This window comes from Pongo abelii, chromosome 10 (assembly GCF_028885655.2).
Source record: "Pongo abelii isolate AG06213 chromosome 10, NHGRI_mPonAbe1-v2.0_pri, whole genome shotgun sequence".
NCBI lineage: Eukaryota > Metazoa > Chordata > Mammalia > Primates > Hominidae > Pongo > Pongo abelii.
Window position 1 is genome coordinate 17,062,765 of NC_071995.2, and position 27,839 is coordinate 17,090,603.

General features: G+C 39.4%; 1 protein-coding gene across 5 annotated transcripts; it reads left to right on the forward strand.

Moving 5' to 3' along the window:
* Nucleotides 1–2,640: 2,640 nt before the first annotated feature.
* MGST1 (microsomal glutathione S-transferase 1) lies at nucleotides 2,641–20,142 on the forward strand. Of its 5 annotated transcripts, none has more exons than XM_054526893.2 (4): nucleotides 2,641–2,964; nucleotides 9,864–10,011; nucleotides 13,270–13,364; nucleotides 19,525–20,142. In XM_054526893.2, the coding sequence occupies exons 2-4, from the start codon at nucleotides 9,886–9,888 to the stop codon at nucleotides 19,769–19,771; spliced, it is 468 nt and encodes a 155-aa protein (XP_054382868.1). In that variant the 5' UTR covers nucleotides 2,641–2,964; nucleotides 9,864–9,885; the 3' UTR covers nucleotides 19,772–20,142. The 5 variants fall into 5 exon arrangements, with proteins under 5 accessions (XP_054382868.1, XP_054382867.1, XP_002823037.1 ...); XM_054526892.2 differs by lacking the exon at nucleotides 2,641–2,964 and adding an exon at nucleotides 3,035–3,171; XM_002822991.6 differs by lacking the exon at nucleotides 2,641–2,964 and adding an exon at nucleotides 3,101–3,351.
* The last annotated feature ends 7,697 nt before the right edge of the window (nucleotides 20,143–27,839 follow it).

A 27,839-nucleotide genomic window follows, 5' to 3' on the forward strand; every position in this document is an offset into this window, starting at 1 on the left:
ATTCAGCTTGAATTAATTTTTGTGTATGATGTCAGTTAAGGGTCAAAGTTCAATTTTTTTACCATGTGGCTATTCAGTGGTTCCAGCCCCTTTTGTTGAAAGCTTTCCTTTCTTCAGTGAATTGTCTTGGCACCTTGTTGAAAATCAGTTGACCAATTAAATATAGTTCTATTTCTGGATTCTATTCTATTCTTTTGACCTACTTGTCTATCCTTTTACCCTTACTATACTCTCTTGATTAGCTTCAAGAATTTTTATCATTTTTTAGTTCTGTTCCTTTCATCGTGGCTACTTTTGCCTCTTGCCAATATTAGCTTAAGAGTTTATTTCAGAAGTTAGCACAGCTTTCAAGCTGCTGTGTATCTCAGAGTGTCTATCTAAAAAATAGGAAAAATAAGAACTCCCTTATAGGGTTATTGGGAGAAATAAACAATCTAGTATACATGTTTAAAATGTATTATAATTCTAAAATAATCCTTAAGTGTTCAGAATATTGCTTATTTTTGTTTCACTTTTTGCTCTCTTGACCTTAAAACATACTCTTATGTAAGTTTACTGAAATCCCCCAGTAAGTTTCAGATTGTGGCAGGGCACCTGTTCTGTGGATTTAGGGAAAAACAAAGGCCCCAATATAATTGAGGGGAGTGATAGGCACCTGTTTTCTTCCTATTTACAGTAAGCCTTAACAGAGGGTGATGGCAATTCTTTCTGACATTTTTCCTTTGCCTGTTTTAAAAACAGACAAAGGTATTACTGGACTTCCAATGCTTTGCTCTTCCAGATATTTCTAATTTGATCCCCTGAACAGTCTGCTTTTCTTTTCTTTATTGTGGTAACTCCTTTTTCAGATGAATGACCTTTGCTCTCCTCACCCCAAATCAATGACCTTTTAAACTGTTTTAATATTTACTGGGGAATTACTTGTTCTGAGGCTTGGATTGAGTTTCTCTAAAAGATGGTATTCTAGAATTTAAATGGTGGTGAGAGGAAGGGTTGAAAAGCTGAATCCATTCTTTTACCCAGACAAAACTAAGCTGAATAACAACTCTTTCTCTTTCTCAATCATTTAAGAGCTTATAACAAAGATGAATAAAAATGTCAATTATTGTATACAACTTTTACCTGTTACCACCCTAGTTCACACCCCAAATGTCATTCTTATTTCTAAATGGAAACTTTCCTTCCACAAGCTTAATGGCAACTTTTTACCTTTTTGACCTTTGTGTTTACTAGATTGTAAAATCCTGGAGGACAACTCTTTGACGTTATTTATCTTAGTTTTAGATTTTAGCATCAAACCAAGTACATTGCATTCATTTAATAAATATTTATTCAATTAAACCAAGTGCTGATATTCTACCCAATACAGTGTCATATATATATCTATATGTATATATATAATATTGCCTGATACACACAAACACACACACACACATATATATGTATGTAACAGGCAATAATTGTTCATGATTTAGTGATAGTAGGAACTCAGTATTTATTCATTGATCAATTAATAGTTTGAACACATCCTATATTTAGAGCATTAGATGAGTCAAGTGCTACTTTCTTTTTTAAAAAAATGTTAGAACCGGCTGGACGCGGTGGCTCACGCCTGTAATCCCAACACTTTGGGAGGCCGAGGCAGGTGGATCACGAGGTCAGGAGATCAAGACCATCCTGGCTAACACAGTGAAACTCCATCTCTACTAAAAATACAAAAAATTAGCCGGGCATGATGGCAGGCGCCTGTAATCCCAGCTACTCGGGATGCTGAGGCAGGAGAATGGTGTGAACTCGGGAGGCGGAGCTTGCAGTGAGCTGAGATTGCGCCACTGCACTCCAGCCTGGGCTACACAGGCAGACTCCGTCTCAAAAAAAAAAAAAAAAAAAAAAAAAGTTAGAACCATTCAACTAGCATTCTGTAGACCAAATTATCTAAACAATAGCTCTCCTCTTCCTTTTTCTGCAATGTTATCCATAAGATTTGGCCTGTATCACCTTATAATAAATGAAGAGAGTCTTAAATTCTTATAATACCAAACTCCTTTGGAGAGAATTCAGAATAGATTTATGTCATCTCAAATTCTATCCTATTCCAGTTAGTGTTACAGACAGATTCTAGTATACTTTACAAAGATAGGTGAATAAGTAGAGTTTTGAAAAGATACAGACATAAAAATGAAGAACAGATGCCTTCTGATGCTAGATTTTCCAAAACTCCTACTGTTATGCTTATATAGAAATAATTCTCAGACCTTCCGTGGATTAATTTCTGTTCCTAGAGCAAACTGGTAGTTATTTCTTTCTTTAATAGAACATGAACTTGTCCATCAAATCCTAGAAAGTTAGTCCTAGGGATATCCTTTAAAGCCTAAAGGAGTAAATTAAGAGCAAAAAAGGAAGTAGACCTTGCAACAGGTGGTGAGTGTCTGAGATATAGCACTAGGAGAGAAATAATATAGATTGAAAACAGAAATCCTTAAACATTTCTCGTATAAACCCATGAAAGATAGATCCATAAATATTGTGGGGACTATGGGGACTAGGAAGCTTGGAAGTATCCCTAATCTAGATATTGATGGTAGGCTAAATATCTACGGCTTCCCTAAACATTCCTCTAAACCTCCCTGTAAGAAAACACACTAAGCTGATTGTATAATGAGCTGATCCAGTACAATTGCCTCCAATTTCATTCTGGACCCTGAACAGGAGGGGACATCGTGACAAAGCAAATATTCTGGTGTCACGAATTTGGAACACCGTAAATGATCTTTACTGAGGGTTACATTCTGTCATTGTCAGCCTTTTAAGGAGGCCTTGCCACCAGCGCAGGGGAGGAGAAGTCTAAGGGAAGGTAGTTTTGTCAATGCCTGCTAATTAGTTTTACCCTGGAGATTTTAACTTTCTACGAAGTTTTTAAAAACAACTTCCAAAACTCTGCGTGATCTTTTTCATCGTTTTCAGGTAACTAAAAGTTAACCGCCTTCCCCTTCCTTCCCCTCTCCCAATCCTGAAATGTTCGAGGATTCAGAGTTCCTAGACAATGGCTACTGTCCCCCTTCCCACTGATTAGGGGAGTTGGCATTTCAGGAACCAGAGCTTCTAAGGGCGCCAAATAGAAGGGCTCAAAGGGAATCAGCAGGCGATGGTTACTCTGGGCGGGTAAATCAGGTGATTTAGAGGAGGGGTTTGGCGAGGTTGGGGTCGGGCTTTAAACGTGGGAGGGCTAATTAATAGAAGATTAACTGGAGAGGGGCGGCGCCTGCGTCCGGCCCGCGCGGCCACAGTCCCTGCATTGCGCGCGACCCGGCGGCGGGACAGGCTTGCTGCTTCCTCCTCCTCGGCCTCACCGTGCGTACTGGGAGGGGAGAAGGGGACGGCATGCAGAGGGTGGCAGGCAGGGAGGGCCAGGGTGGGTGGCAGATGGAAGACTTGGGGGGGGGGGGGGGGCGCCTCTGCCAGCCGGAAGTGCTTGGCTCCACTTAGCAGCTAAACTTAGCTTTTCAATCGATCGCTTTTGAAAGGGAATTGTATTTCTGTCCCCGTGTGGCTAAGTTTTCCCATTTCTCAAACTCCAAGAATGAAACGAGAGAGTAAGTCTTTTCAGGCTTGAGTGATGATTTCCAAACTTTGCCTTTTCAAGCCAAAGTAGCCTCCTCTTTGAAAGGGTCCCTTGAACTCTGGGGAAGGAGGAAAAGTCACGTGCAAGTTGTAGAAATGGAGGAAATGCCTGTAGTTTGAACGACTGCTGTTCTCCCCAAGAGTGCAAAAGCCTGCGGTGTCTCAGGTTTCATGGGCTTAGTGGCCTTTATGCCTATTGTAAGGCAGGATTTGCTCTTCTGAGTTCACTTTGATAGGAGAAACATCAGCAAGTTTTAAAATAATACTAAATACTACTACTACTACTAATGCTAGCTATCGAAACAAGAGGATGTGGGTTAGATGATAATATTTTTGTGTGATATTATAGCCAGTGACAAGAGACCTAAGGGTGAACCCCTTGGGAGGGTTCCCACCTGTGCCCCACTTACCCAGTATGGAGGAGGAAGCTATGTGGAAGGAGAAAAGGAGAAGGGAACTCTTTTTTTCGGGAATTAAGGTCTCATATATTGCTCTAGCTGGCCTGGGACAGAGGAGAGAGAAGTGCATGTAAATCTTCTAGTCTCTCTGCTTCTCTTGAAATGTGGCAGTCTGAGCTCCACGTTTATATTCCCCTACTTCTTCTCCCTAATTTCTTTCCCAGTGAGTGCTGAGTGGGTGCCCAGCAAGCATTGCTGTATGGCACCCAGGCCTCCAGTGAGCAATCCTTAAAGCCCAGTTTTCCTGGGGTCCCAGCCTGCTGTGAATCCGAGCCTACTACCTTTTGCATATGCTTTTCTTGGCCTTAGGATAGTACTGGACTTTGTTGTCCTCTGCTGTTTCCAAAATAAGAGGGCTATGTGTGTGATTATCTTTGGTAATTAAAAAAAAAAAAAAAGGCAAATCAGTCCAATTTGGATATTACCTTCTCTGGCAGACAAGTAAAATTTTTCTACGGGTTTGTTTTAGAGTGGTGTCTATGAATCCCTGAGATTGGAAAAGGAAGTCAGCACAGAGAAAGGCCTTACCCCACCACTCTCCTGAGAGGCACCAGCATTTCACCTGCAGCCTCTGGGCTCTGAACCCCACTTTGCATGAGACCACATAGTGGGCTGAGTCTGCAGCCACCAGAATGCCTTCAGGAAATGCTAGAATTCATCTAGAGTTCCAGATTAACGTATCCGCAACATGGCCACCGAATTATCTTTTTTCTTTATCTCATGTGTAGTGTTTGTTAGTTTTAGAAGGTACAAAATTGCAGAGTCATGGCCCTGGGGATGCGTGCCCAGATTATTCATGTGTTTCACAATATTGATGTAGAAAGGCCGGCCACCTTATCCTGGGAAGAGAACTTTGCTCATTTTGGCCAGAAGCCTGTAAAGGGAAAGGGAGTTCCTCAACTGAGAAGTGAAGATTCTTCTCTGCTAGATAGTACGGGGGTTTTGGGGGAGGGGTAGAAAACAGGAATGAGATTTGACAAGGAAAGGCCTCCAGAAGACCACAGCTGTTGAGAATTCTTAGCCTTGATGGTGGGTAGCCCAGAGGTAAACACTTGAGAAAGCTAAGTTGCAGTCTTGGTCTCTCCACTGTGAATTTGGGTCATATTACTCACTACTTTCCTGGGCCTCAATTTCCTTATATACTAAAGGTAGAAAAAAATATTATTTGCTCTACCTCAGGGTTTTTCAGGTCAAGCGAGATAAAATATGCAAAAGCTTTTTGAAAATTCTAAAATCCTCAGTGCCTAGAACAGCGCCAAAGTCGGAAGTTTTTTATTTACCAAACACACAGCATTTAACAGGTCCTAGAGCTTTTTTTTGTTTGTTTTTGAGACGGAGTCTTGCTCTGTCGCCCAGGCTGGAGTGCAGTGGCGTGATCTTGGCCCACTGCAAGCTCTGCCTCCCGGGTTCACGCCATTCTCCTGCCTCAGCCTCCCGAGTAACTGGGATTACAGGCGCCCGCCACCGCACCCGGCTAATTTTTTGTATTTTTAGTAGAGACGGGGTCTCACCGTGTTAGCCAGGATGGTCTCGATCTCCTGACCTCGTGATCTGCCCGCCTCGGCCTCCCAAAGTGCTGGGATTACAGGCATGAGCCACCGCGCCCGGCCCCCGCTTTTCTAACTTTATTCAGCTAAGACTCACAAGAATCCGGTGAAATAGGAGTTCTTATTCAACTCCTTTTACAGGTAAGGTGAAGAAGAGGTCCCAGAGAAGTTAAGTCACAGTTGCTAAGTGGCAGGGTCGAGATCCATCCGAATGCCAATCTAGTTCCAGAGTTTTGAATACTTGACACTCTACCCTATGTCCTCTTATGAAGAAGTCACCTCCACATTAGGGGACAGAGCTCTGGTCTCTGGCAAGAGAGGTCGAGATATTTATTACCATGCTGGCCAATGAATGGAGAATATAATGAGCAAACAAAGCACTGTGCACACATGATTCATCATTGTAAATATTTTCTATAATTCATAACCAAATTAGTGTTTTTCCCTGCTTACTTTTCTTAGATTATTTCTCCTTCATTCCTTGAATCCTCAAACCACTTAACATTTCATCCTGTTATTTATTATTATACAGGACCACTCTTCTCCCTCCTGACCAGCTTTCCTGGTAAAAGGCTTTCAGTAATTTTGTTTTGACTGCAGAGCCAACCATGATAATGGCTGCAGTTTTGTGCAGCAAACTCATGGCAATTTATTGATAAATCAGCTTTGGGGGAAAAAAAGTTTACACCAGCATTGCCTTAATCCATGCTATAAACAACTACTATTTCTTAATGTTCGTACCTTAACTGCTCATTACCTGGCTCTTGGGTACCTGTGAAATGGAAGATGTTACCCTGGAGAGATGGTTCATTGACTCATCAGGTGTGTGTCAGAGGCTTGGTGCTGGCCTGTCTCCCAAACCCACAGACTTGAGGAGTTAAGCCACATTCTTCGTGATTGAGAAACTCTGTGTGAAGTGCACTGTGTGTTGTTCATTTTTAAAGAAAAGGCCTCCCATTGCCCTTTTTCCCAGCCACTGACTTCTTTGTGTACTTTCCTGCCAACAGTCCTGGGAGGCTGCCATTTTTTTCTCTACTCTTTCAATACTGATTTTCAATGAGGGGGGGAAAAAGTTCCTTGGACTTTTGTTCCATCAATAAATACATTTCATTCTGGGAACATTAGTAGAGGCCTACAGAGAATGTTTTAGTTTTAAAATTATTGTTAAGTAGCAACTTTCTATTTGATAAACTTACCTTAATTTTAAAAAACTTCACATGCTTGCTGTATTTCTTCAGATCTCTGTACAGAGGCCGGGGACTTAGGGATCCTTTATTAAGCTAATTACTTTACTAACACTCTGAAGGATAGTGCAGTTTATTCATGACTTTCACCCCTTCAATACTAGAACAAAAGCAGACACATTAAATGTTGCTGAAAATATTATCTTGCACTGAGAGCTAATCTAACATACTGTGCTTTCAAGACTAGAGACTTGTGGAGGTTGATTAATTTGCTATCTAGGGGATTTTTTTAAAAACCTTGCGCATGTAGTTTCTGTTTGCCTAAATCCAAGCTATATATTTTTAGTCTAAGAAAACAAAAATAGGGAGGCCAGGCATGGTGGCTCACACCTGTAATCCTAGCAGTTTGGGAGGCTGAGGCGGGTGGATCACCTGAGGTCAGGAGTTCAAGACCAGCCTGACAAATATGGTGAAACCCCGTCTCTACTAAAAATACAAAAATTAGCCAGGTGTGGTGGCGGGCACCTGTAATCCCAGCTACTCGGGAGGCTGAGGCAGGAGAATGGCTTGAACCCAGGAGGAGGAGGTTGCAGTGAGCCAAGTTTGCACCACTGCACTCCAGCCTGGGCGACAGAGCGAGACTCCATCTCAAAAAAAGAAAAGAAAAGGAAACAAAAATAGCGGTTACTTAGGTAGCTTTGATTTCTTTATCTGCAAAATGGAAATGATAATACCTCACCACATAACTGGAAAAAGAAAGAAGATGACAGATATAAGGGGTGCCTACTTGTGCCAGCCACAGAGTAGGCATTCACTTAATGTCAATTGAATTAGAATTAAGCAGAATTAAAGAGTTGAGAGCAGAATTAATCAAGTCTCTTGAAAGAGAGAGTATAATGTAGTAACTGTATGGGGTATTCGTGTCCCAGCTTGGCAGCTTAACAACTCTAATTCCCTTTTTCTTCTTTTGTGAAATGGGTATAGTTATGACAATTGTAACAGATTAACAAAGGTGAGGAAAGTAGTGTACAAAATGTACATAGTATGGTTGAACACATAGCAAACTCTAATAAAGCTAAATATATATGTATGTGGTTTTTAATCACATTCACCAGCAACACAAAGATAGCTATATGACCAATAATGATACATATAAATGTATAGATCACTGGTAAGATGGATAGAAAGATTGCATCTGATAGATGTCAGGCTAATAAGGACACACGCAGGGGTTGAGCTTTAAAGGTGGGAATGGACATCATCTAGAAGAGATAGTACTACATGCCAAGCAGGATAAATAGCGTCTAAGCTTGGGTCTGAGAAAAGATGTGTGTTTCTGTGGAAGAGAGAGAAGTAGATAGCAGGGCTGATAGAGGAGGTTACAAAGAATAATGGCAGAGGACTGGAAATTTACATTTTAAGCTTTACCCTAAATTCCTACCTGTTTTGACTTCAGTATCACCAGTGTGTCTTGGCTTTCCTCTTCAGCACATTCCCAATTATACTTCCAATTCCTGACAGATAGCTAACATTCCTCTACTCAACAGCTTTTAGTTGAATGTAACTTTGGAATGTGAAATGACTGAAGGATCATGTAAAGCTAATTCTCCTTCCCTATTACACCCATGAAAGTAGCATATATGGTAATTCCTTACCTTCCATTTGCAAGCCTGTTTTTTTGATGTTTCCATTATCCTGCTTCTCCTTCTTTACCTGTCTTCGAATTGATGATGACAGTATGATGACAATCATGATAAGGATATTATAAACTTTATTGAGGGTTTTTCTTGGGCCACTCCATATTTTATCTCTATTACATTAGACAACAACCCATTAAGTTAGAAGCTATTACTATTTCAATTTTATTTATTTATTTTTTTTTGGGAGACAGAGTCTCACTCTGTCACCCAGGCTAGAATGCAGTGGTGCGATCTCAGCTCACTGCAAGCTCCGCCTCCTGGGTTCATGCTATTCTGCTTCAGCCTCCTGAGCAGCTGGGACTACAGGTGCCCCCCCCACCACGCCCGGCTAATTTTTTTGTGTTTTTTGTAGAGATGGGGTTTCACTGTGTTAGCCAGGATGGACTCGATCTCCTTACCTCATGATCTACCCACCTTGGCCTCCCAAAGTGCTGGGATTACAGGCATGAGCCACCACATCAGGCCTACTGTTTCGATTTTAAGAATGAAGAAATTTAGTCTCAGAGACTGAATCCCTCAAGCAAGGTTAACAGCTAAATTGTGGGACTGGAATTCAAGTCCTAAAGCCTACAGTTTTGAATACTACTGAAATGACAACAAGTTGTAAGTTGGGTCTCCAAAGCAGGATACATAAGAACTGAGGCCTTCCTAAGTTCAGTGCTGCTACTAGGTACATAGCTTGATGTTTCCAAAGAGATCAGTCTATGACCTCTGGTCTTTTGCTTTCAACCTACTTATAGTTAATCTCAGTGCAAGTATGTGATGTTAGTCTATGTTAGGGCATTTTTGCTGTTTATTTTTGCTTATACTGCACCCTCTTTTTTAAGTAGTACTTGTTTGATGTCTTCAAGCTTAATATAGAACTAGATAAAATATAATATTGTATACTTTTTTTTTTTTTGAGACAGAGTCTCTCTCTGTTGCCCAGGCTAGAGTGCAGTGGCGCAATCTTGGCTCATTGCAACATCTGCCTCCCAGATTTAAGCAATTCTCCTGCCTCAGTCTCATGAGTAGCTGGGATTGCAGGCACACGCCACTGCGTCTGGCTAATTTTTGTATTTTTAGTAGAGATGGAGTATCACCATGTTGGGTAGGCTGATCTCAAACTCCCGACCTCAAGTGATCCACCCGCCTTGGCCTCCCAAAGTGCTGGGATTACAGGTATAAGCCACTGTGCTCAGCCCCTATTTACTTTGACATTTTAAAAACTAAATGATCATTTCTTCTGCAAATAGTCCAAGATATTTTTAAGAACAGTGTAGTTAATGTTGCAATATAAGAACATCAAATGATCTTCCAGTTATTTTGGGTATTTATGTCTGCTTTTTCCCATTTTATTTAAATCTTTTTAAGATTCCAGACCAAAATTGAAAAAATGGTTGACCTCACCCAGGTAATGGACGATGAAGTATTCATGGCTTTTGCATCCTATGCAACAATTATTCTTTCAAAAATGATGCTTATGAGTACCGCAACTGCATTTTATAGATTGAGAAGAAAGGTAAGAAATTTGGAGGTAATATTTTCTTACTTTTAAGAGTTGGAATTCTGGAGAGCAGTTTTCTTAATTTTCTTTTTTTATTTTTGGTAAAGCCCAATAGCACACTGTTTTATGCTGTAAGTGAAGTATGCAATCGTTTGGCACAGATGGATCTGATGTATTTATGGAACAGTTGCTTTCTCCTAGAAACTAGTAAATGGTTTTTTCATTATGGCTTTTACCTTTTTATCATTCTGCTAAGCAGATGAGATATTCTGGAATATCAAAGTTTTCATGGAAACTTTCTTTCATTTTGGAATTAATTTTGCCAATGAAGGTTTAGAAAACAATCATTTTCTAGACAGTTAACTGGTATTTTCAGCTCTAGTACAGGTCAAGGGTATGATTTTGGTAAAAAAAAAAAAAAAAAGAAAAAAAGAAGAAAGAAAAAGAAGAAAAAGGCTGAGAATTAAAGTTCTTACTTTCAAAGTGAGCCTTATATGATATGAGCCTTTTGAATTTTGTATACTTCTGACGTTTTAAGTGGATACTATTCCTACACAGCATTATAAGAATGACTCTTTTTTTTTTTTTAAGTGCAGATGTGGGGAAGGTGGTAGACAGATTCTGAAGCACATATACTATATTCAAGCAGGGTTTATGTGTGCTTGAAGTGCGTAGAGCAAGGCTCCCTTTACAAAGTTAAAATATTTTCACGGGTGTAGTCCCTGTGTCCATTCAGCAACTTCTTCCTGGAGACCATCTGTTTCTCTCTTAGGACCTGTCCTGAGTTTTGTCCTCTAGAGCCTTGATTTTATCTAGAGGTCACAGTCTTCCCTAAGGTGTTTCCTTGTTACTATCTTTTTTTTTTTTTTTTGTGAGACAGAGTCTCACTCTGTTGCCCAGGCTGGAGTGTAGTGGCAGGATCTCGGCTCACTGTAACCTCTGCCTCCTGGGTTCAAGTGCTTCTCATGCCTCAGCCTCCCGAGTAGCTGAGATTATAGGCATGCACCACCAGGCCCAGTTAATTTTTGTGTTTTTAGTAGAGATGGGGTTTTGCCATGTTGGCCAGGCTGGTCTCAAACTCCTGACCTCAGGTGACCCACCCACCTTGGCCTCCCAAAGTGCTGGGATTACAGGTTTGGGCCTGGCCTACTATTCTGAGGTATAATGGAAGAATGTTTGCATTTTAATGAAGGGCACATGCCCACGTGGTTAAGTCTCTCATGCACTGATATGTTGTGGCATCAGGGCAACAAAGTGGCTGTCTGCTTCCAGGTCCACACTGACTTCTAGACACAGAATGTCACCAAGGAAATGTACCCTGTCTTATAAGAAAAGATGAAGGGAATTCAAATTGGGAGAGTGCTGGGAGCCACATGCTTTTTATGTGTGCTTGGTCATGGAGTCATTTTACACAATTGTTAGCATTGTCAGGTGAAATGAGGATTCATCTTTCCATTTTATATAGAAAGGGAACTTAGAGGTTAAGTAGCTGTCTGAGTCCGTTTGGGCTGCTGTTACAAAATGCCATAGACTGGGTGGCTTAAGCAACAAACATTTGTCTCACAGTTCTGGAGTCTGGTAAGTCTAAAATCAAGACGCCAGCAGATCTGGTGTTCAGTGAGGGCCCAGTTCCTGACTTGCAGATGGCCATCTTCTCATTGTATCCTCACATTGGCAGAGCACAGAAAAAGAGAGAGAGAGAGAAGGAAGCAAACTCTCTCCTTTCTCTTCTTGTAAAGACTTTAATCTCATTCATGAGGACTCCACTCTCTTCACCTAATTACCTCCCAAAGGCCTCATATCCCAGATACTATCACATTGAAGATTAGGCTTTAACATACAAGTTTTAGGGGGCCACAAACATTCAGTCCTTAGCAATAGCTTATCCAAGGGTTACATACAAATAAAGAGTGAAACTGAGATTCAAAATGAAATTGCATTAAACCCAATCTAATGCCCTTTCCGTTGTAATACATTTATTTCTTTATTCAACATATATTTATTGTACATCTATTGTGTGCCAGGCACTTATTTAGGGGAGCACTACGATGAACAAGACAGACAGGCCTGACCTTAGGAACTTTATTTGGAATATTTATTCCAGATAAAGATGTTGAGGAAAACTGATGGGCAGTGTCCCAGCCCTGTGCATCAGTTCTCTTCAACATCTTTATCTCTAATAATGTTCATATCATATTAAGAAAAAATAGAAAACAAATGAGATTAATTTTGCAGTTTGTGTTTTTCTCTGCCATAAATTATTAAATAGTGGCACTTGCTTAAATATTTTTTAAATGCAGATTTCAAGTTTCAAGGGATGGGGAAGCTATTTCAAAGAGCATAATAATTGCAGGAAGGAATACATGAATGTGTACTTCTTATTCCTAGGAATGCAATTCAGCTTCTCAAATTTCATTATACAGTATTCTTCAACCCAAAGTTTTATCTGGTTTAGAAAAAGAAAAGAGGTACACATGTTCTGACAAAGTACAAGACACATTTCCCATCCCTTACTCTTTTATGCTTCCTGCCTGTTCTCTAAAACTTTTGGCAGGTAAACATATTACTTTCAGATGAGCCAATCACTTGGAAATGTTAATCCACTTGAGAGAAGGTATGTCAACATCACTGTGAAAAAGATACCAGTGAACCATACTAATAGTCAATGACTTAGAATTATGCCTTTCCCCATATTTGCTTCCTTTTCACTATTTTTATTCACTGATTTTTGTTCCAGTTCTTATTTATGCTTCTCTTTTTACAACTTTGCATTGTTAATAAAAACTCAGTTTTAACTATAGATGACTTCTTCTTCTCTTGTGTTTGATTTATTGCTCCAAATGGGCCAACCTGGATGTCTATATTTCTTCCACTAAAATGCAAATAACTTACTAGGTAGACTATCCCCATGTTATTTGTTGGTTTGTTTGTTTTCTTTTTTTTGAGGCAGAGTCTTGCTCTGTCACCCAGACTAGATTGTAGTGGTGCAATCACAGCTCACTGCAGCCTCAACCTCTCGGGCTCAAGTGATCCTCCCACCTCAACCTCCTGAGTAGCTAGGACCACAGGCATGCGTGTGGCCTACTACCATACCCACCTATTTAAAAAAAAATTTTGTAGATATGGGGACTCCCTATGTTGCCCAGGCTGGTCTTGAATTCTTGGGCTCAAGCAATCCTGCCTCAGCCTCACAAAGTGCTGGAATTACAGGTGTGAGCTATTGCTCCCGGCCAGTATTTGAAATAAGTTTTTTTTTCTTGGTATTTGGAATAGGTTTTTGCCAATCCAGAAGACTGTGTAACATTTGGCAAAGGAGAAAATGCCAAGAAGTATCTTCGAACAGATGACAGAGTAGAACGTGTACGCAGGTAAACCAGTGTCTCTTGAAATTACTTTATGAAACAATTTTGGTCAGGCAGTTCAGTGAAGATGTCTCAGGGTCTTGGAGACTGAGGAAAAAAAGTTAGACCTCTTACCTACTCCACAGGACAATTACAGAAAACTGGACATTTGAAAGTCTCCAAGTATCACTGCAATTGTATGTATTGCCAGTTTTGCAATACTGTACTTTTATCTGTACTTTCTTGGGGTTAATGACATTGCTTTATATAGGGATGTATCAAAAGTAATGACAGGGAGGAGGTGAAATGGGAACAATAGATTCTTGCAGTTTTATCATCTTTCTCCATAGGTGAGACTGTCAACTCATGTAAAAGGTTGAAGAATTAGGTATTTTTGCATAAGATTCAAAATAAGAATGTTGACACTCTGGAGGAGTAGGAACCTCTTTCTCTCTATCCCTCTCCCCACTGCCATCTCTTTTTAAATATTATGTTTTAATGTACTGGGAATTCAATGAGCAATGAAAAGCTATAAGCCAAGATACGATTGGGGTACAATTGTTCCTGTCACCCAGGTAGTGAGCGTAGTACCCGTTAGTTTTTCAACCTTTGTCTCCCCTTCTCTACCCCCTCTAATAGTCCCCAATATCTATTGTTGCTATCTTTGTGTTTATGTACCCAATGTTTAGCTCTCACTTACAGGTGAGAACTTGTGGTGTTTGTTTTTCTTTTCCTGTGTTAATTCATTTAGGGTAATTAATTGCCTACAGCTGCATCAATGTTGCTGCAAAGGACATGATTTCATTCTTTTTTTTTATGAGATGCTGTCTCACTCTGTCACCTAGGCTGGAGTGCAATGGCGTGATCTCGGCTCACTGCAGCCTTCTTCTTCTGGGTTCAAACCATTCTCCTGCCTTAGCCTCCTGAGTAGCTGGGACTACAGGCATGTGCCACCATGCCCGGCTAATTTTTTTGTATTTTTAGTAGAGGCTGGATTTCACCATGTTGGCCAGGCTGGTCTCAAACTCCTGACTTCAGGTGATCCACCCACCTTGGCCTCCCAAAGTGCTGGGATTACAGGTGTGAGCCACCGCGCCTGGCCCAATTTCATTCTTTTTTTTTTTTTTTTTTAACAGATGTGAGCCACTGTGCCTGGCCCAATTTCATTCTTTTTTTTTTTTTTTAACAGGTGTGAGCCACTGCGCCTGGCCCAATTTCATTCTTTTTTTTTTTTTTTTTTTTACAGCTGTGTAGTATTCCATGGTGTATACGTACCACATTGTCTTTATCCAGTTCATATCGATGGACACCTAGGTTGCATTATCCCTTTTTTGATTCTCTGTGAAAGTCTGAAGCCCCTCCCAAGATTTCTGCAGATTCCCCTTCGGCATATCATCACCAGATTAACTCTGGATCTGGGTTCCCGCTTCTATGCATGTTTCCATATTCTGCAGTTGGTTATGCTGGATGTTAATCCAGCCCTTTCGTCAGTTCCCTTCAAAAATTAACTAAAAAAAAAAATGTGGCTAAAAATAGACTTGAATAAGTGGAGGTGCAGAGGCATTTACACTGTGGCAACACAAACATTTTAAGTTGTATGTTATTTCTCTGTCAGACAATGACCTTCAGCATCCTCTCTTTGAGGAATATGCCCCGTAGCTGTACCTCCTTCAATCAAGCAATGCCCAGTGTTACACCATTTTTGAGGCTCTCCTCTAGCCCCACAGAATCTTCAAACTTTTCAGCACTAAAATTAAAAGTACCTTCTTGCTCATGCAAAACAATTCTACCCCCAGGCTATTCATCAAGCAAGAATGTTTCTCTTCTAAGAAAAAGTCTGTGCAGATACTTAGCACAAAATTTCACCTTCTATCTCACTTAGTTATGTACTTGTTCATTCAGCAGCCCTGCTGAGTAAATCAGTGAGTCTTGAAAATGGGTTGTGTCAAGAATATGGATATAAAATAGTTTCAGGACAAAGAATCACTGTGGACATTTCAAACAATAGCAGAACAATATCAAAGGAAAAATTATGTGTTCGACGAAAAAAATAAAAGTGAGTGAAGCTTGAAGTTTTCAAAACCACTGAAGAGACATGAGAACGTTTAAAGCCTTGTCTGGTCCTTTATGCACTTCCCGTTTTAGAGCAGGCAGCCGCCGGCATGATGCTAGTCATGGCCCTGTGGTTATAAAATTGCCCAGAACTGGAAAGTGATCAGAAGCAATTAGACCCTCAGTAGTATTAGTAAGATTGAAATGAAAATCCAAGTAAGTCTCCTGTGTGAAAGCGTAACAAAAGATATTTTATTTGGGGATTTTAGATTCCTCCCTACTATGTTTTCCGACCTTCCACCCTTACACCCTGCCCATGGGATTGTACTTTTAGAGGAAAACGATGTTATCTAAATTGATCCGCTAGTCAGGTTGCAAATGAATGTTAGAAAGAACAATTGATCCCAGTTCTGTAAAGGTTCCGAGTCCTGGAGGAGGTGCAGCGACTGTGTGCACAGCGCCCCCTGGTGATGAGACACTGGCTTTTCAGCATAGTAAGAGAAGAGCGTCTCCAACAGAGTGGAGTTTCCAGTCGTATAATGCTTTTTGAGATAGTAACTGTTTCATCGAAAAAGTGCCTAATAACACACTTTTGGAGATACTTTTCAGAGAAAGCATTTCCAGAATCTTCCCTTTCCATTTTTAAGCTAGACTTTTTTTTTTTTCACCTCTCTCGTTACTTCAGTAATTGTAAAGCTGTTACGATTAGCATATTTGAACGGCAGGGCCAGAATGGGGCTACAAATAAAGTGAAAAGTATGCTTTACAGCGTGCAACAATTGTGAAAATTAATACATACACATATGGAGCAATTAACTAAAAACTTAAAATAATATGTGTTGAAATACCAAGATATGTGACTTAAAGTCAGTTATTTGAGTTCTGGACAGACAGAAACCAGTGATGGTTAGAAAGCACTTGACATATTTATTTATTTATTTAATACCATCTTAGCTTGTCTAGGAAGCATTCAAGACCATATACATTCAACACAAAAAGATAAAAAGAAAGTTGAAAGGCAAACAGGCCAGTTGGTGAACTACAGGGAGTCTTTCGAAAGACAAAATAAAGGCTTGAGGTTGGTATTTAGAAAATAACCCTTCACTGAGAGTGTTCCATGGAGTCTAAGTGACACTTGCTGGGGACTCTGTCAGGAGACTGGAACATAGGCTAGGGGTTGATGGATGATGTCCCTCGTGGGCCCAGTGTATGAACACACATATATGGAGAGATTATTGTGTATGTATCACTGTCATTTCTTCTATTGGGATGCTATCAAAGAGCTTTAAAACTGGGTTCCTGACCCTCAGGGGTTTATAATGTTCCCCCCACCCACCCCCAAAAGACCCACATGCATATAGTAATGAGAGAATGATATGAAGCCATGTTGCATTAGTTCCATGGAATATTTCATAAAGGAAGACCTTGAAGAGTATTAGGATTTGAAAGGAGGAAGAGGAGAGAAGAAGTCTCGTCAATTTGGGAAAATTCCTTTGTGAGAATGTGAACACACGGCTGGCTGTGTGCTGAGGGTGAAGAGCTTTGGCTGAGATGAGGGCGTCAGGAAAAGCCTGCTGTGCAGCTCCTTTTGTAGTTATTCACAGCCTCACAATCCCCAGATGCATGTAGCAATGGCAGTCTAGGTCAGGTGGATGCTGGGATCCAAGTAATTCTGATTTGAGGGAAGGAGGCGTGGCTATGGCCTCAAAAGCACAGAGATGGTGGGAAGGTCCGTCACAGAGCAAATATGTGCCACGGCATGTGTGTCCAAAGGAGAAAGAAGAATGGGAAAATGTAATCATGGGGGAGAAGGGTAATAGACCCAGGTAGAAAGTGGTCTCTTAGGAAGACTGATGTCCACCTGGTGATAGATTTCAGCAGCTGTCCATAAATGGCACTAACGTGAAGGAAGCTGCCGCTCCAGGAAGGAGTCTGTCGTTGGAGCAGAGGGGAGGGTTAGGACGGAAGGGTGATAGTGCACTGCAGCAGGTGCTCACAGGGAAAGCTGGGGAACTGTTTGCTTGGAACAGAGTCTCAAAAGAAGTACAAAATACAACATAAATTGGCATAAGTATGAGGGTCTGTGGAAAACAGGCCTTACTAGCATAATGAGGAGTGTTATCTTTGAGAACATTTTGAGGGCTGACAAAAGAGAAAGAGAACTCAAAAGGGAGAATAAGATAAAGAGAAAATGAGGCTAGAAAAACATGCAGGAGCTAGAAAGGTAAAGGAACTCCTGCCCCTTGACCTTCCTTCCCTCTACCCTCATAGTCCTCTTACTGTCCTTGACTTTCTCCTCTGCTTTAACATTCCATTCTATTTGTCAACTGCTTAACACAGGCATAGAAGTGGACACCGTTTTCCAGAGAGTCTCCTTTTTATAGTTTCTTCCTCAACCTTAAAATTTCTCTCCTTTTGGCATGTTGTGAAGGAGAACACTAACGTGCCTAAGATTGGAGGTGACGATATCTCCATGATGCTGCAGGAGAAATCAGAGGGCCAAAAAAAATACTTCCGGTGTCACTGACAAAGTGGGCCCTTCTTTAATAGAAAATGGTATTCCTGTCTTTTCTTTCCCATCTCATTCTCAGTAGTACTTGTATTGCTCCATGAAAGAGAGGGCACAAGAACACTCACACCTTCCTCTCTTTGCTTTTATTCTGTATTGAAGCCTTTTCAAATCGTTACTTATCTGGGCTGCTGCTGTCTTTTTCATGTCTCTATGTAGTCATTGTCTCTGTGAGGCAAGCTTAGAGATAATCTAGGGAAAACAGGAGAAAGGAAAGGAGAGGAGGAAAATGACGATCATTGAGCAGGCAATATGTAATAATTATATGTTTATTGCTATACAAGAGAGTAACGTAAAGCAGCAATAGTTTTAATTTTGAAATACATATCAATAGCTGGCAAACTCTATCAAACTCTCCATTTCTAGCCTAGATTCTAAAGCAATTTCTAATTCTGTAGACTTAAGGGACATGACATTTTAAAATTAAGTATTTTTAAAAATTTGCTGGGCATGATGGCTTGCACCTGTAAACTCAGTGTTTTGGGAGGCTGAGGCTGGAGGACTGCTTGAGACCAGGTGTTCAAGACCAGCCTGGGCAACATAGCAAGACCCCATCTCTAAAAAGAAAATTTTTAAAATTAGCCAGGCATGGTGGTGAGACCTGTTGTCCTAGCTACTCATGAGGCTGAGACTCAGGAGTTTGAGGCTGCAGTGAGCTATGATTGTGCCACTGCACTTCAGCCTGAGCAACAGAGCAAGACCTCCTCTCTAAAAACAACAATAGCAACGACAACAACAATAATAAAAACATCAAGTCCACAGTAGATGTGTTTTGTATTCGGTCTTAGCCAGAGAAACCCAAGATGCCATGATTTGGAGCAAAACTGTGGCTGAAACATGCTTTTTGTTTTCTTCTGTCTCTGTTATAAAGAAAACATTTAGGAAATTCTCTCTTTCTCTCTTTCACCTATCCTACTTTTTGTGTGTCCGTTGTAGTTTTGCACCATCATTCCTAACGAATTTATTTGGCATTTGGAAGATAGGTTAGCCAAAATTTTACTGTATTTGAAAGGCTAGTTATGTATTCTGTTATTTAGATATAAGAGCATGAGATTCTTGATATTAAATTGGTAAATTAATTATTGGCAACCTAGTGGTTTGGGTTGGCAAGGATTCTCTCAATAATCATTTGGTAGAGTAGCAGAAGCAAAGGAGGAGTCTTAAGAAAAATCAACACCAAAAGGGTTTTCTTCCTTCGGGAAAAAGAATTTTTATAAAAAGAGTCTTGAATTGCTAATTGTTATGAACCTCATAAGAAAAAAGTATTTTGTATTTACAAAAATGAAATGAGTTCTATTAGATAGATGTTGTTTTGATATTCTAGGAACTACAAAATGCCTTCTGTGATATTTAAAGATACACTAAAAATAAAAAGAAACAGAAATAATGAGAGATTCTAAATAAAATTCAAGTGGGTAAGGAAGCAAGACAATTTGAGAGAAAAAAATAAATCTTACTTTGAAATTTAAGGATCCATTAGTGCTCAGATTTAGTTTTTAGAAGAGAGAAAGGATACATATCTACTATTTTGAAATTAGTGTCTTTAATAGTTATCTTTTTCCACAGAGCCCACCTGAATGACCTTGAAAATATCATTCCATTTCTTGGAATTGGCCTCCTGTATTCCTTGAGTGGTCCCGATCCCTCTACAGCCATCCTACACTTCAGACTATTTGTCGGAGCACGGATCTACCACACCATTGCATATTTGACACCCCTTCCCCAGCCAAATAGAGCTTTGAGTTTTTTTGTTGGATATGGAGTTACTCTCTCCATGGCTTACAGGTTGCTGAAAAGTAAATTGTACCTGTAAAGAAAATCATACAACTCAGCATCCAGTTGGTTTTTTAAGAATTCTATACTTCCAATTTATAATGAATACTTTCTTAGATTTTAGGTAGGAGAGGAGCAGAGGAATTACGAACTGGGGTAAACCCATTTTGAATATTAGCATTGCCAATATCCTGTATTCTTGTTTTACATTTGGATTAGAAATTTAACATAATAATTCTTAAGTCTTTTGTCTGATTTTTAAAGTACTTTCTTATAAATTTGGATCATGTTATGATTTGTAACATTCACACAACACTTCACTTTGGAATCTATAAAATAATTGCACGTATGAGAAACCTATATTTCAACACTGTTGAAACGGACATATGAAATAAAGAATTTAAAGAATGATTTTGTTTGGTTTTATTTTTCCCAACATTTTGTTTTCAAAAGTTTCAAACCTAGGATAAAGTTGAAAAATAGTACAAAGAACCACTCTGTACCACTCACCAGTTGTTAACATTTTGCATATTTGCTTTCCTTCTCTCTCTGTTTTCTTTTTCTCTGAAACATCTGAGAGTAAGTGGCAGATATCATGACACATCACCCTTTAATACTTCAGCATGTTTTTCCTATGAACAAGACATTCTCCAAATAAATACAATACCATTATTACACCCAAGACATTTAGCATTAATATGATAATATTTCATATATAGAGTCCTTATTCCATTTTTTCCTATTTCCTCAGTAATAGTCTTCATAATTGCTTTATTTTTGATCCAGGAATCAAAGACCAAACATTGCCTTCTGTTATCATTTCTATTTAGGTTTCACTTAAATGAGAGAGTTCTTTCACTTTCTTTCTCTTTTGTATAACCTTGACATTTTTTGAAGAGTACAGACAAGTTGTTTTACAGAATGACCCTTAATCTGGATTTGTTTTATCTATGATTTTCTCATTCTTAGATTCAGATTAAACATTTTTAGTGGTGTGTCCTTCACACTATAAAACATCAACAGGCATATGATATCAGTTTGCCCTGTTATTGGTGATATTAAATTTCATGAATTTAGTAAGATAGTGTCAACAAAACCTGTCCATTTTAAAGGGATCCTTTTATTTTTATAATCATATGTGGGGTGATAATTTGAGACTGTATGCATATCCTGTCTCCCCACAAACTTTGACTTAATAGAGTTAGCACCCAGATATGTTCTATGGTTTCTACATATAAATATGTAGCACATAAATCACACAAATTTAGACTTTTTTTGGTCTTAAATGGAATGTGTACTTAAGTCTTTATGATAAAGGGTAACCTTTTAAAATATCAATTTTTTGTTATGCATGCCATCCATCTAATTTATATTAGTTTTTGATTTTCATATCTTTTGATGCATTTTAACTTTAAATATGTATTTCTCAAACAGAACTTTTAATGACATTTGTGAATTGTTCATTTAGATGTGCCACTCAAGAGAAAAGTCACTGTGTTTTATTTTAGGTTTCATAGTTTGAGCAACTCTGAAGTCCATAAACAAAACCTATTAGACAATTGACTACGTAGAATTCCATACAAGTTTACTTTTACTTCTTTTCCTAATGTTAAAAAGCAGCTTTGCATGCTGTGGATCTTGGCCTTAGGAACTCTTTGTGGTGTAATTGATGGAAAAGACCACGAGCTCAGGAGGGAAAAGTCCGAAACCCATGAGTTGGCTCTGCCTGCATGAACACACTCACGTGAACACACCCACGCACACACACACACACCCTGCTCTGGATTTGGGCAACTGACTTACGCTGTCTGATCTGCAGTTTCCTCAAACTTTACAAGATTTTTTGAAAGTCATATGCTTTTCTGTATGTGGAGCCTTTGAAAAAGTATATTCTCAGCCATTAAGTGTTTCCCATGTGTGAATTATCTCAGTAATCTCTCAATCATAAAGATTCAGATAACTGAGTTCCTCCTGGTTTTGGGTCAGATCTTTGTTGAACCATTATCACGTCTTTCATTGTCTTCTCAAATTTTCTTCTCACTTGGTAATGCTTCTCTGAGTAGAAGCAGAATGGATTGTGGTTATTGTAGCAGTTATCCATTTAGCTACTAATATTTGATATTCATTAGTAGACAATTATTAGGGGAAAAGGACGTTTAAATTTTATATTCTCAAAGATATAGGAACTATGTATATGAGCAGAACACATGTAAGGATAAATGAAAAAGTCTAGGGATTACCCAGTTCAGTTTCTAAATTTAAATATAAGTTGTAAAAACAATTTAGAATAGTTTCTAACTATACTTTTACTCACAAGAGAAGCTTTAGATACAGGGGGATTTATTAGTGAAACTGCTTTTATGAAGGAAGGTGGATGAAGGGGAAAGCTATTTACTGGTCTAGTCTCTCCTGCAACAAGGATTCCCCACCTGACTACAAGACAGAACTGGCTCTAGAGTGAAGTCTGTGTGCTAAGTGACTTTAACTTGTGATGGGACTCAGGTGGAATGGTACAGCTTGCCTTAACACTATTACTTATGAGGAATAGGATGGGTTTGTTTTCATGTTTCTGCTACTTAATTTGAAAACAAAGATTGTGGTTATCTTTGTATCTGCATGCATATCTGTGTACACACACACACACACACACACACACACACACACACATACTACCATCATCAGTTCTAACCATTATGGATGCTTAGTAATTAGATAACATTGTTACTTTTTCTTTTTTATTTTATTTTATTATTATTATACTTTAAGTTTTAGGGTACATGTGCACAATGTGCAGGTTAGTTACATATGTATACATGTGCCATGCTGGTGTGCTGCACCCATTAACTCGTCATTTAGCATTAGGTATATCTCCTAATGCTATCCCTCCCCACTCCCCCCCATCCCACAGCAGTCCCCAGAGTGTGATGTTCCCCTTCCTGTGTCCATGTGTTCTCATTGTTCAATTCCCACCTATGAGTGAGAATATGCAGTGTTTGGTTTTTTGTTCTTGTAATAGTTTACTGAGAATGATGGTTTCCAATTTCATCCATGTCCCTACAAAGGACATGAACTCATCATTTTTTATGGCTGCATAGTATTCCATGGTGTATATGTGCCACATTTTCTTAATCTAGTCTATCATTGTTGGACATTTGGGTTGGTTCCAAGTCTTTGCTATTGTGAATAGTGCCGCTATATACATACCTGTGCATGTGTCTTTATAGCAGCATGATTTATAGTCCTTTGGGTATATACCCAGTAATGGGATGGCGGGGTCAAATGGTATTTCTAGTTCTAGATCCCTGAGGAATTGCCACACTGACTTCCACAAGGGTTGAACTAGTTTATAGTCCCAACAACAGTGTAAAAGTGTTCCTATATCCTCTCCAGCACCTGTTGTTTCCTGACTTTTTAATGATTGCCATTCTAACTGGTGTGAGATGGTATCTTATTGTGGTTTTGATTTGCATTTCTCTGATGGCCAGTGATGGTGAGCATTTTTTCATGTGTTTTTTGGCTGCATAAATGTCTTCTTTTGAGAAGTGTCTGTTCATGTCCTTTGCCCACTTTTTGATGGGGTTGTTTGTTTTTTTCTTATAAATTTGTTTGAGTTCATTGTAGATTCTGGATATTAGCCCTTTGTCAGATGAGTAGGTTGTGAAAATTTTCTCCCATTTTGTATGTTGCCTGTTCACTCTGATGGTAGTTTCTTTTGCTGTGCAGAAGCTCTTTAGTTTAATTACTTTTTCAAACACCACCATCTCCCTTCATTCAGGCCTCATTCTGTCCTTACCTGTCCTAAGGCAACTCCATCACAAGCAGTTCAAGGTCCACTGAAACTGGAAGATATTTATCTGTATCTATTATGGAGTCATCATCTAGGGCAATGATGGGAGGAGTTCTAGGGGGCAGGGTTCAGCGACTCTCAAATGAAATTGGAGAGGGGTAGATTTTACCAGAATTACTGTGGCAAGGGCAAACATATATTTATATAGATATTGAATCTGTATTATATTGGACAAAACTTTATATTTTTATATAAAACTATAAAACAACATGACGTAGAATCTTCTTAATAGGTGGGGACGTCTGTAAGATGCACTGATATTGTCTTGGGCATGCTGATGGATGGGGGTAGGTCATGAGATTTTTATGTACATTCAAAGCCTCTGTGGTTTAAACAAGGCTGAGACATCCTTGTTGAATTAATGTCAAATAGACGAGTCCTTCTATTTTGAAGACTGAGAAAATGACTCCTTCAGGGCACAGGAGATCTTAGGCTCAGAGAGGCAGATTCAGAAGATCCTACATATAAATGAGACTGGAGTGGAAATGAGAATGGCGGGAAATGCATGGAAACAGACTTGTAACTGTCCCATGGCCTGGCTGTCTGAATCCCAGAGGTTAGTCCATTCTCCTGCTTTGGTCAAGCTGCCCTGGAAGCCTCTCTTAGGCTGCTGTTGGTTCTCTCTGTGGGATCACTGCTAAAGATCCCAGAGTCACTCCACATCCCAGTGTTCTGCACATTGCTGTATGTTGGCTTGTGTGACCAAACAGCATGTTTGGTGAGTGTGGTTTTAAACCAAACAGAGTTAGAGGAATCAAATATTAAATGGCATAAGACTAAGATAATCTGACACATCCATTATTCACTTCAAGATGGAGATAATCTCTCTTCAGTGAAACTAAAAACCTCACAGTCTGTTGGCCACAGCACCCCACAGTCAATTCACCTTTACACTTGGAATGACTCTGCAATTGAGACTGGCAAGGCCAAGTCTGATGACACAGGACCCTCACCACTGTGGGTGCTTGGATAGGTATAGTCAATGCTTATATTTGTATTTTTTTTCCTGTTTCTTGGGCTATCCAATCATTCTTCTGACTGATATATTCTCCCTTTCACTATATTAAAACACAAAGAGGCTACTTCTTGGATCTTACCAATCAGGAAGTGACTTGGCATGTCTATGCTGAGTTTAGCTAGGAGGTTAACGATCAAAAGGTAATTGTACAATCTCTGATCCCTAGTTATCAGGGAGACCTCTCAAAACCCCTAAGCACTACTGACTGCCACCTTCCCGATCTAACATTCAATGATTCTAAGGCCAGAAGTTTTGCTAGGCAGTGAGGAGAAGGGAATGGAGTTTCTGACAACCAAAGTGTTAAATTTTAATGCAGTAAGGCCCAGTCCTAGGGAATCCTGATGGGTTCTATAAACCGTTCACCCTAGAGCTCTACTTTATAAATAAAGAAACCAAAAAGAAAGTTTTCTGAGTTGCACAGTTGCATCACACTGATTCTTCACGGAGGCAGATGGTGAGAAGTGAGGCAATTTGCCTTGGGAGTCTTTACAATCCATTTAGAAACAGCAGCACAAAAATCCTATGATCATCTCCCCTCTGCCAGCCTGAAATGTCAGCCCTGTGGGAAGCTGATAGGTGTTCCTGCCATCAGCCAAAGCGGCACCTCTACATTCATACATTTCAGGGTACTTTATTCACTATATATTCTGTGTAAACTGTTGGATTTGACAAGGAGGAGTTGTCGAAGGCAGACTACTGGGAAGGGGCCGTGTTGGGTTGAATTTGGCACCAATCTCTCATACTTGACAGCTCATGTACAAGATTGTGGATGAGCTATAGGACCTATGAGCCTCCTCAGTCAGCAAGCACAGGCCCTAAGTCACATTTAATTCAGAAAGCCCTGACAGCCCTGCATAAAATGTGAGCCGTAAAATGGAGAGATAGGAGCTGTGTGCAAGAGTAGACCATTTAAGTTATTTCCTTTTACTGAAGTTTTGGAAAACATGAACCAGGACAATACAGACTGATATACCACAAAGAGATCTGTATTAGTAACTTCCAGAAAATAATCCAAATAATCCACACTTTAAGCCAGACATAATTTTTAATGACCCCAAACTAAGAGGGACATCAGTGGAGAGTTAGAGGCTGCCTAAAGTTCTTAGTCTTTTAGCCTAAGTCATTCGTATCTATACCTATATGTTTATAGAAGCAAAACCACCCAAAATAAAGAGAATAGTGAAGGACTGAAGCAGTATGGTATAGTGAATAGATACTGGATTTGAAAAACACCTATATCTGTGTCTTGAGTCTTGAGGCTTTCTGGCTGCCTGAGATAATGACTGAGGCTTTATGCCCCATCCTTAATTCTAAAGTGGCAAAATTAATACTTTACCTACTGTATTAATAGCCACAATAATTCTGCATGATAAGTCATCCTATGACTCAGTGGCTTTGATCATGATTCTGTAGGGTTGAGCTGATCTTGACTGGGTTTGCTCATGTGTCTGCTGTCTTACAGGTTAGCCAGGCGGTCCTGCTGAATATGTGTCTGGGTTCTCTAAGGAATCTGAAAATTGGCTGAAACTTGGCTGATTCAGAAAGATCTCAACCAGGGTTACTTGGGCAACTCAACTCTATCCCATGCGTCTTATCCTCTAGTACAGTGCTCAGCAAACTATGGACTGTGGGCCAAATCCAGCCCATGGGCTGTTTTTATAAATAATGTTTTATTGGAACACAGCAGTACTTACTTATTTTTATATTTCCTGCAACTGCTTTTGTGTCACAGTGGCAGAGTGGCGTAGTTGAATTGTTGCAGTGGAGACCACATGGCTCACAAAACCAAAAATATTTACTCTCTGGTGTTTTACAGAAAGTTTTCTGATTCTTGCTCCAGTAGGTTAGCCTGACTGTGCTATCACAGCATAGGAGCAAGAGAGGAAATGGAACTGTGTAAGTCTCCTTTCAAGAGTCTGCAATCATTACATCCACCAACATCCCTTTGGCCAGAGAAAGTCACAGGGCTGGCCTCAGAATTAAAGTGCTGGGAAATGGACTCAACCCCCTCAGGGAGATGAACTGCAAAGTCACATGGCACAGGGGCACGGATGCACAGAGGCGTGAAGATTTGGGCCACTTATACAATCAATCTATTGCACTTGCCTGCTTTGTTATGCTAGTATGAGTTTCAATTCAGACACATGTAAAAGCATTTTATAAACTTTATGACATTATGCAATTAAAACAGCATTTATTCTAATGTGTCATAATTTTATCAGATTAGTGGTAATCTGTGATATGCTCAGTATGAGAGCAGTAGTTACAAACTAAGTAAAAAACACAATACAGGGTTTATGAACTTGGCCTTCTCCCTCTCATTTGCAATGTGCTGCCTTAGGAAGACAGATGGGACAAGGAACAAATATTTGGACAGCCTTATCGCCTCTATAACCAAGTTGGTTCCCAAACTGTGCCCAGTCTGTTCTCTTGAAATTATAATACGCACCCTGCTCCCAACCAAGTGTTTCATCAAATTTAATCAGTTTCTGATTATTCACATATTAAATGTAGACCAGAGAATATTGCTGGCCCAAATGTAAAATTTTTGTGTTAGTGTTTGCTGAAATAATTGTATATTATCTTCTATGGGTCGTATTAATCATGAAAATAAAGCTGTGCTAAGTTCTTGTTTGAGCTACCCAATTTATAACTTGATAGTGAAAGGAATATAATTTACTTTTTCTTTGTAACTTATCTTTCATGACAACATAGTTAGAGGCTGGATCCTAGAATTGATTCTTATAATAGTTTTGCCACTGACACACATGAGAAACCCAGGCAAGTCACCTACTTATGCTCTATTCATTTCTTCACATTTAAAATGAATACACTGAACTAGAACAATTTTTGAAATATTCTGTGACTCTAAAAATTCTATTTACTCTGGAGGCAGGTGTTGGTCTACTCTTTCTCCACTGATAAAATATGAATATCAAGATGTGGAAATAATTATAGCAGAAAGCTTATAGCCTCTATTAATGAGGTCAAACTCAATTTGAGTTAAATAGCATTTTGTGGGTTTAATGTCTCAGAATAATAATCTTTAATTTTCTCTGAATCACCAATGTGATGTCACCAAAAAGAAATGATTGTTACTTTTCAGAAAAATTCAATAAATGCATTGAATTACCTCCATTTAATAATTTTCTTCTATTAATTCTTCTTCAGACATTGAACATACGATCACTTGAATAGACCAGTAACTTATGCTAATAGTTGATGGTGGGACAAATAGAATGC

What these genes read in the sequence shown, in the direction of transcription:
- MGST1 (XM_054526893.2), top strand. Translation starts at nt 9,886, where the DNA reads ATGGTTGACCTCACCCAGGTAATGGACGATGAAGTATTCATGGCTTTT. An exon ending in TTTATAGATTGAGAAGAAAG is followed by an intron (nt 10,012 to 13,269) that starts GTAAGAAATTTG and finishes TATTTGGAATAG; the next exon opens with GTTTTTGCCAATCCAGAAGA. An exon ending in AGAGTAGAACGTGTACGCAG is followed by an intron (nt 13,365 to 19,524) that starts GTAAACCAGTGT and finishes CTTTTTCCACAG; the next exon opens with AGCCCACCTGAATGACCTTG.